The sequence below is a fragment of the Melopsittacus undulatus genome, chromosome 19, assembly GCF_012275295.1.
Source record: "Melopsittacus undulatus isolate bMelUnd1 chromosome 19, bMelUnd1.mat.Z, whole genome shotgun sequence".
NCBI classification, from domain to species: Eukaryota; Metazoa; Chordata; class Aves; order Psittaciformes; family Psittaculidae; genus Melopsittacus; species Melopsittacus undulatus.
Genome location: NC_047545.1, coordinates 4,343,606 through 4,353,292, shown reverse-complemented (window position 1 = coordinate 4,353,292; position 9,687 = coordinate 4,343,606). Strand labels below are relative to the sequence as shown.

Here is a 9,687-nt window from a genome sequence, read left to right as displayed (position 1 = left end):
CTTGCAGGGCTGGGCTCAGCACCAGCACAACAAAGCAGGGCCAAGGGAGCCCCAGGACTCAGCTCCCTCATGGGGTGCAGGAGGTTGCACAGCTCCCAGGGATGGGGATCAGGCCATGGATGAGCTGTTGGGATTCGGCAGCCACCGTGGTCCCTGTGGCCTCCTCACACCTCTGAAGGGTTGGAAGCAAAGGCTCCATTTCTGCTTCTCACATATGCCCCCCCCATCTGCCCCTTCTTCAGGTGGGGACATCCTTAAGGGTGGCATCGCTCTGCCGTCGCCCCCATTGCCACCACTGGCACTGACAGAGGCGCTCCCGGCCGCTGCTCCTGTACAATTCCCATTTATTATTCCAAGACCTCATTCCAGAGAAATCCACGAACTCCTGAGCAACCCAAGCAGGCTCCCCTGAGCCCCAGGGCTGACCAATGGAACCTTGAGGGGAGGGAGATGCAGGGTTCCAAGTGCTTGAGAGTTTCCAAAGAGCAAAGGGTAGAAATGAATCAGCATCCCCAAGCTGGGGATGCTCCCGGTACCCGGGAAGGGGTCCCTGTCCCAGCTGGTGGCTGTGCAGTGCCACCCTGCCCGGCTGCAGGCAGGGATGGTGCAGGAGCAGTTCCATGGGAGCCAGGGCATCAGAGCTGGGAGTACAGGGAGTTCTCCATCTCCGGTGTCAGCTTGGTGTGGAAGGAGGTGAGACCCACCCCAAAATCTGCAATGAAGAGAGTCAGAAATCAGCATGGTTGGAAACAACCTTTAAGAGCATCAAATCCAACCATTCCCCAGCACTGAGGCCACCACTACCCCATGGCACTAAGAGCAGTCAGCATCGTGGCCAAACCCCTCACACCCCGGTGTAGAGCCATGGGGAGGACACATGGACACCCCCCAGGGCATCACTACAGGGAGAGGAACCAGGGGCTGAAGCCTGATGCTCATCCCAGCAGCCGTGTCCCTTCCCCAACAGAGGCATGGGGTGCACATAGGGCAGGGCAGGCTGAGCCCATTCCCCATCAGCATCCCTTCCTCCGCACCAGTATCCCATCAGCATCCCTTCCTCCACACCAGTATCCCATCAGCATCCCTTCCTCCACACCAGTATCCCATCAGCATCCTTCCTCCGCACCAGTATCCCATCAGCATCCTTCCTCCACACCAGTATCCCATCAGCATCCCTTCCTCCGCACCAGTATCCCATCAGCATCCTTCCTCTGCACCAGTATCCCATCAGCATCCCTTCCTCCACACCAGTATCCCATCAGCATCCTTCCTCTGCACCAGTATCCCATCAGCATCCTTCCTCCGCACCAGTATCCCATCAGCATCCTTCCTCCACACCAGTATCCCATCAGCATCCCTTCCTCCACACCAGTATCCCATCAGCATCCCTTCCTCCGCACCAGTATCCCATCAGCATCCCTTCCTCCACACCAGTATCCCATCAGCATCCTTCCTCCGCACCAGTATCTCCCCGGGGTCGTACCCATGTCGGTGTCCATGCGTCCGGGCGCCGGGGGGTTCTTGCGGTGGTCCTCGATGTGCAGGGTCATCTCCTGGCGCGAGGCGCTGGAGTAGGGGCACTGCATGCAGGTGTAGCGGCCCCGCGTGTGCTCCCACACGATGCGGCTGTTGGAGGAGTGCCCTGCAAGGATGGGTGAGGAGGGAAGCACAGCGCTCGCCCCCCCCATCCCGTCCCGAGCCAAGGGTAGTGCTGGGTGCAGGGTGCTCAGTGCCATGGTGATGGGTGCCACGGGGCTCGGACCAACCGGTGCAACGGGGCAGGAGGCCCCGCACTCCGAGCCCCACATCCATTGGAGGTTCCCTTCCCAATGGAAGAACGCCAAAATGTGGGAGCAAGGAGCGAGGCTGTGCCCCCCCGGCCCTGACATCCCTTTGCCCCTTGCCTCTCCGCATGGAGCTAAGGACAGCAGTTTCCAACCCTGCCTTGGAGCTGGGGGGACTGGGGAGGACTCGAGCCCAAGCAGCTCCAGCAGCTCCTTCTGCCCTCAGAACCAGGCTGGGTGCTTCCTGGGGGCACACAGACAGTGACCCCCCTGTCTCCGAGCCTACCTGGTCAGCATCCCCTCTCCATGTGGCTCCCACAATGGAAGGAGCCTGCCCTCCCCCTGTGCTCCCCTCTATTCTCTGGGGAGCATCACGGTGCCCCGTGGGGCCTCTCCCGTCCCCTGCAGCCCCCACCACCACCCACCGTCCCCCCCGAGTGATAGAAAGCAGCCCCCAACCATAGGTGCCAAACTAACCTGGAGTCACTCCTGAGCCAAAGCATGGGAGGAGTGGGCTGACACTCACACCTGCGGAGGGAATCGAGGGGCAAGACAAGCATTAGGGCTTCCCCTCCCTCAGGGGGGACACGTGGGGGGGCAGGCCTGGCCCGGCCCCCCGCCTCGCACCCGCAGCACGCCGGGGAGCAGCAGGGCTGGCATAATTTGGAGGCTCGGATTTGGTGTTTGCTGGCGCTTTGTCCAATAGAGCATCCCTGTGGACGGGATGCGGAGGGCAGTGGAGGTGGGATGGGGCTGGAGGGGCGCAGAGCGGCCCCAGGCGGGGCCGGGAGGGGGATCCTGGGCTGGCTGGTGCTGGGTTCTCCTCCAGGAGCTGCTGGTGAAGGTGGGAGCAGAAGAAGCTTTGCCCGGACGGCCCCACGCGCTCACCTTGGCTTTTCTTCCAGACGGCGTTGGAGACGGGGAGGCCGTGGCCCGGCGCGTAGGGCCGGAGGCGAGGCTGCGCCGCGGGCTGGGGCAAGCTGTAGGGCGAGGGGTGCACGTAGGGCAGGAACGGCCCCGGCACCGAGGACGGGGGTGGCCCCGAGAACCGAGTCAAGGATGATGGCCCGAAAAGGCCGGGCTCCAGCAGTGGGAATGGGTGCGGGGCCGGAGACACCAGCGGCAGAGCCTCGAGCGAGCCGGGCAGCTCGGGGAGGCTGCCGGGCACCGGGGCAGCGTCCGCACCGGGCACCAGGGCTTCTTTCTCCAAGGGCCGGATAACGCTCGGGAGCTTGGGAAGCCCCTCCGGTGGCTTGGATGGGGGGTCCTTGTCCAGGGCAGAGGTAGCGGGTGGGATGGGCTTGTCGGCTTTGGGGGGTGGCGTGGGGCTGCTGGTGCTGTCAGAGCAGACGTGGAGGTGCTTGAAGAGCGAGCGGTGCGTCCGGAAGCGCAGCAGGCAGTTCTCACACCTGCAGAGCCACGGGTCAGTGTCAGGGATGGGGTCCCCTCCACATCACCCCATGAGCACCAGTGACAGCATCCCCTCCACACCACCCAAGAGCATCAATAACAGCATCCCCTCCACATCACCCTGCGAGCATCAGTGACAGTGTTCCCCTCCACATCACCCCATAAGCATCAGTGACAGCATCCCCTCCACATCACCCCATGAGCATCAGTGACAGCATCCCCTCCACATCACCCCATGAGCATCAGTGACAGTGTTCCCCTCCACATCACCCCATGAGCATCAGTGACAGCATCCCCTCCACATCACCCTGCGAGCATCAGTGACAGTGTTCCCCTTCAGATCATCCCCCAGCCCCAGGGTCTGCAAATGTAGGATCTTGTGTGCTTGTGGCTATCTGGGAGCTGCTAGGTGCCCACACATAGGACATGTTATGGGAGGGGTCTGCAGGGAGATGGCAGGCCTCCTTATCAGGGCCTGTGGCTATAGGACAAAGGGAAATGGGTTTAAATCAAAACAGGGGAAGTTCAGGTTGGACATAAGGCAGAAGTTCTTTACTATGAGGGTGGTGAGGCACTGGCACAGGCTGCCCAAAGAAGTGGTAAATGCTCCACCTCTGGCACTGTTCAAGACCAGTCTGGACAGAGCCTTGGACACTACGGTGCAGTGTGAGTGTCCCTGCCCATGGCAGAGGGTTGGAGCTGGATGATCTTAAGGTCCTTTCCAACCCAAACCATTCTATGACTCTGATGGATGGAGACCAGCGGGACTCACTTGAAGTAACGGTTTGGCTTGTAGTGCACCTTCATGTGGGCCATGAGGTCCTGCATGCTGGGGAAGGTCTCTGTGCAGCCCAGCGTGGGGCACTGGAACGTTTTACCTGGGCAAAGAAATAGGGCAGAGATTCATCACCAACGCAGCTGTGCTGCCCCAGCCCCACAGTGGGTCTGCAGCACCTCCTGTCTGATGCTGTGCAGCATCTCCTGGAGGTCCGGGCTCCACCTCAGCTTCAAGCCCCACTTTGCCACCTCCCAGCCAAAGGTGTGATGCAGGGTGTCCCAGCCTTACCCTCAAGCGACTGAGTGGGTCTGTAGTGGACCCTGTGGTGGTCCATCAGCTCCTGCATGCTGGGGAAGGCCATTCTGCAGCCGTAGCTCGAGCACTGGTAGTGCTTCCCTGCAAGGACACAGATGCGTTGGCCTCATCCCTGCCCCGACCACTGCTGCCACCGCCATGGGGCAGGGCTGGGGCTCACCTGGGACCGGTCTGCGCTTCAGCGGCCGCAGCTCCTGCACTGGGGTCCCCACGCTCCCCGGTACCGGTGCCTCACTGCTGCCTGTGGGGAGAGGCTGTCAGAGCTGGGACCTCCATGGGATGGGGAGGAGGCTCAAGAGGCTCAACAAGGGCGAGGGGAGGAAGAGCCCCCGGTACCAGCACAGGCTGGGGGCTGCATGGAGCCAGGCTGGGAACACTGGGGCTGTTCAGGCTGGAGAGGAGAAGCTGCGTGGAGAGCTCAGAGCAGCTTCCAGGGTCTGAAGGGGGATACAGGGATGCTGGAGAGGGGCCTCTATCAGGGACTGCAGTGATAGGACAAGGGGTGATGGGTTCAGACTGACACAGGGGAAGTTCGAGTTAGATCTGAGGCAGAAGCTGTTCCCTGTGAGGGTGCTGAGGCGCTGGCACAGGGTGCCCAGAGAAGCTGTGGCTGCCCCATCCCTGGCAGTGCTCAAGGCCAGGTTGGACACAGGGGCTTGGAGCAGCTGCTCCAGTGGAAGGGGTCCCTGCCCATGGCAGGGGTTGGAAATGGAGGAGCTTTAAGGTCCCTTCCAACTCTAATGATTCTGTGATGCCCACCCTTTAAAAACAAGGGTGTGTGCAGCTGGGGGGGGTCTGGCTTGGAAGGGGCTGGAGCCCTCCAGGGTGGTTGGAGATGGGATGCAATTTGCCCTGTGAAGGCAAAGCCTGCGGGTGTCTCAGACACACCGGCTGGTGCTATGTGTGCAGCCATGCCCAGCCTCAGGGCGCTCCCCAGTCCACCTCTGGGGTGGGGTTTGGCCAAAGGGACCTCACAGCAACAGCAGCAAAAGCTGCTCCCCTTCATCCTGCCCCTCTCAGCAGGCACAAGAGACTCACCTGCCCCCTCTCCAGTGTATTTACCCCGCAGGGAGAAGGTGGGCACAGCCTCTTCCTTCTCCGTCTTCATGGCCTGGCCAGTGGTGGGCACAGGGTGATGCTTGTGCTGATGGAGTCTTCTCCTGGCGATGCTACACCGAGCGCAAGGGCGAGAGGTTAAAGCCTGGCATGAAGTGATGTTGATGTCCCATAGGACTCTCCCACAGGGGGACCCTCAGGGCAGCAGATCCCTGCTTCTGAGGGGCTCTGCTGTGCCTCTGCCAGGGAAGACCTGCCACAAAAGGCAACACTTCCCAGGGTACTCCCCTCATCCACCCTATCAATGGTTTCAAAGGGTTTTCCAGCCAAGAGAAGCAGCAGGTCCTATTGTATGACTGGCAGCAGGGCTGGATACTGATGGGCACGTGGGGATGGCTCCTTCACACAACCTGCATCGGGTGGTCCCCCAATTAAAGTGGCTTCACCAGGCGCCAGGCTCTGACATGCAGAAAGCAAACACTAAGTCCTAGTAAAAAGCATCTGAAAAGTCCCCCACTTCAGGAGCGCCCTCAATAGTGTCTTAATGTCAAAGTTAATCCTAATAGCAATAATAACAATAGTAATAATAATAACTGGAACCATGGAATGGTTTGGGTTGGAAGGGACCTTAAAGCCCATCCAGTCCCAACTACTGCCACGTGCAGGGACCCCTTCCACTGGAGCAGCTGCTCCAAGCCCCTGTGTCCAACCTGGCCTTGAGCACTGCCAGGGATGGGGCAGCCACAGCTTCTCTGGGCACCCTGTGCCAGTGCCTCAGCACCCTCCCAGGGAACAGCTTCTGCCTAAGAGCTCAGCTCAGTCTCCCCTTGGGCAGGTTCAAGCCATTCATTTCCCTTTGTCCTGTCCCTACAGACCCATCACAGCAGTGCTGGGGTTGCACTCACACATCCGCATTTGGGTAGAGGGTTAATATTTCCCCAAGAGCTCAATGTTCCCCATACCAAATGTCCCTGGGGAATCTCCTTGGGGATCAGCCTTGTGGGTACGAGGAGGTGCATCTGCATCCACCCCATCCCTCCTGGCCTTGCCGACCTACCCGTCGGTAGAACTGCTCAGAACTGCAGCCCACCAGCAATAACTCAGAGCATGGGGCAGGGAATCCATGTGGGATTATACCTCAGGCTGCCCATAGGCTTGTGGCTTTGTTTGGGGGTTGCATTGGGGTTTTTTTGTCTCAGTTTCTGCTGTTGCTGCAGGATGCAACCTGGGACTGAGGCTAGAAGGGGGATGAGCCACAGAGTGGGGGGGTTTGGGCCAGGGGCAGGCTGGTTGTGTCCCACAAGGGGAAATTCAGCCCTGGCTGGAGGGGTTGGGTTGCTCCATCTGCACAAAGCACTTTGGGCACATAAAATTCACAGAGGCTTTGGGGGTGCTTTGTTTTATCAGAGATAAAGCAGGTTTTGGTGGGGAAAAACACCTTGGGGATCTTCTTTTGATGGAGGAAGCATTAAAAGGATCGAGGCAGGGCTACATCTGTCTGCTCAGCCCCTTGTGCAGCATCCATGCAGCACCATCATGTTTTGGTGACCATCACCGTAGCTTCCAGCCTTGGGTGCTGCTGAAGCCTTTCATGAGTCCTTGAGGCTGTAGTGAAGCTTCCTCGGGTTCCCTCTTCCCTGCTGGAAGCATTCATTCCGGCTCAGTCCTCAATGCTTGTCCCAGGGCTTGCTGACAGACCCCGGGAGCGATGGTCTCCGATGGCTTCCAAATGAGGCTGAAGGCAGCAGGATGCTGGTACCCACCCCACCAAAGCTGGGAAAGGCCTCTTGGGGAGGGCAATACAGCTGGACAGGTCAGTGAGGGCAGGGGGATGGATACAGGCACCCCTTGCTGCAACCAGCACACCTGCACATGCCTTTACATGCCAGCACACACCTGTACCTGCCTGCACATGCCCGCACCTGCCTGCACATGCCTTGTTGCCCCATCAGCATCCAGCCGGAGCAAAGCTGTTCAATAAAGGTGTGTCTTTGGCAGTGGACAGGATGGCAGCCCCACAGCATCCCGTTATACTGAGCCCAGGGCCCTGGTTTTGGGGAGCTGGTGGTGCCTGTGTCACTTTGCTGTCATTAATCACTTCCTTCAGGGCACTATAATATCTTTAGTTCTATAGACCCCTTCGTTCTGCCACCCTGACACCATTCCGCTGCTGAACTGCCACTGGTGCGATGTGAATCCCTCAATGCCAATGCAAACCCAAATCTGAAGTCAGTGTGGGTATTCCCAGGGATTTCCTGCTGCAGGTTCAGTCTCCCTGAAAACCTGCTGGCACCAAACTCCCTCATTCCAGCCCCTGCAGCGAACAGGGACCCTGGAAACATCCTTCTGGGAAGCTGACAGCAAGAGGAGGGTTTGCAGCTACTGCTCACCCAGAGCAGCCTCTGCTGCTGACTCAGTTAATAATTAATACAGCTCATCCCCCATAAATGAAGCAGGAGGTTATATAGATCGCCAAGCACAGGAGACTTTTACACCCCCCCACATACCCCCAGGAGGATAAATGGGACACATAACCCTATTGGAGCATCTCGTTGTGGTTTCTGGCCTGGGGTTGCAGACGCTTCCCAACAGGCAGCTCCTCGGCACAGCAGATGAGAGACAAAGGCTCTGAACAAGGGGCTCATGTGATCGCTCGGAGGGAGGACGCAGAGGCTGACAGCAGCACGGATGCTGCTGGTGCTGTGCTCCACAGCGCTCCGGCCACAGCACACGGGGGACAAACCTGCCCCCAATGAAACCCATGTCCTAAATCCTCCTGTGGCCTTCAGACAGTGCAGGGAGCCCCACAAGAGCTGGTGCTGGGGGGAAGATGCTCCGGGCATCCCTGTCCCTGATGCCCACCACAACCAAGGTACCCCAGTCCCAACCTGGGCTGGAGCGATGCTGCTGCCGTGATGTTTGCCTTGCATGTCACCCCGAGGGCACATTCCCTGCTCTCCAGCTCACAACATCTGCCCAGAGAGGCCCATGGTGCCCATCCTGAACCCCCACACCTGCTGCTGGAGGCAGCATGGGCATCCAAGGGGTTCCCTGTGCCGAGGGAGCTCATCCAAGACCTGTCAGTGCTTCCTTTGGAAGCATCTTTCAGCCTTCCCTGCAGAGCCATCCCCCCAGCTTGCTCCAAGCCATCAGTGACCCGGGCAGCGTCCGAACATGGAAGAGCCATTTCCCCACATCCCTGGTGCTCACTTTGATCCTCCAGCTGATCCACTGGGCTCTTCAGACAGAAGAATCCCTGTTTCCTTTCGGGAGCCATTTGGGGAGGACGGACCTCCTGCCTGAGCCTTGCCAAGGCTGCTCCTCGAGCAGCAGCCCTGACCATACTCAAGTCCACACCATGGCCAAGGCTCAGGAGCCCCTTCACCCCAGCATCGGATGAGCAGCCGCATCCCCCAGCCCCTGACAGCAACAAAGCAGCTCCCACGTGTGCAAGGAGATGGGGAGACCCCGGTGGGAGCAGCCCGAGGATGCTCGAGGTGGTGAAGGGGGTCTCGGTGCTCCCATAGACCACACATGCCAACAGCTCCCATGACTAGCTGTCCCTGTGCTGCTAGCCCCATAGCTAAGACCCCCCCCCCTTAGCTAGCAGCCCCCCATGGGTGGCACCCCCATGGCAAGTGGTTTCTGCACCTAACGGGCCCCTATAGTTGTACACCCATGGCTACTCCTGCGGGCAGGAACACGGCCATGGCTCGCACCCCCATGCCACGGCACCCCTGTAACACAGAACCCCCCGTGCGCAGCAGCCCTATGCCTATGTCCGTCCCTCCCCATCTCTCCGGGGCAAAACGGCTTTACCCGGAGCCGGCCCCCCCTCCCCCCCCCCAGCCGCCGGTGCACGTCCAGCTCCGTGCAGAGCCCGGTAACGGGCCCGTTACCCCCCCGGTGCCGACAACCCCGTTCCTGTCACCCCCCCCCGTTCCCGTATAGCCGCCGGTGCCAGTCCCCCCCCCTTCCGTTTCCGTGCCCCCCCCACGGGGGCCGCTCCCCCCCCCCCCCGTTCCCGTGCTCCCTCCCCGGGGCCGCCCCCCGCTGCCCGCCCGCACGTACCGGGGCTGCGGCGGGGCCGGGAGCGCGCATCAGCGGCGGCGGGGCCGGGAACGCGCATCAGCGGCCGCGCGGCCGCGGGGCCATTTTCTGAGCGGAGCTGTCGCGAGAGCGGGGGGAGAAGGGGGAGGAGGAGGGGGGGGGGGAGGAAGGAGCGGTGCGGAAGGGGGGGCGGGGGCAGCGGGGGGGGTTGGCTCCGCCCCGGGACCCCCGCCTGCCTTAACCGGGGGTTTTCGCACCCCACCCCCCCCCCCCCCCCCCGCCGGGATTGCCCCG

At 60.7% G+C, this 9,687-nt stretch overlaps 1 protein-coding gene across 4 annotated transcripts; it reads right to left on the bottom strand.

The window, feature by feature from the left end:
- Nucleotides 1-337: 337 nt before the first annotated feature.
- Nucleotides 338-9,452, bottom strand: ZNF414 (zinc finger protein 414). Of its 4 annotated transcripts, none has more exons than XR_004550387.1 (8): nt 5,326-5,994; nt 4,448-4,528; nt 4,261-4,368; nt 3,967-4,072; nt 2,673-3,193; nt 2,262-2,312; nt 1,484-1,626; nt 338-712 (listed from the first exon to the last, which is right to left on the bottom strand). XR_004550387.1 is itself a non-coding variant. In XM_034070692.1 (8 exons), the coding sequence occupies exons 1-8, from the start codon at nt 5,393-5,395 to the stop codon at nt 636-638; spliced, it is 1,173 nt and encodes a 390-aa protein (XP_033926583.1). In that variant the 5' UTR covers nt 5,396-5,994; the 3' UTR covers nt 338-635. The 4 variants fall into 4 exon arrangements, 3 of the variants coding, with proteins under 3 accessions (XP_033926583.1, XP_033926582.1, XP_033926581.1); XM_034070692.1 differs by having other exon boundaries at nt 1,484-1,642; XM_034070691.1 differs by lacking the exons at nt 338-712; nt 1,484-1,626 and adding an exon at nt 9,415-9,452 and having other exon boundaries at nt 2,267-3,193; nt 5,326-5,456.
- Nucleotides 9,453-9,687: the final 235 nt, after the last annotated feature.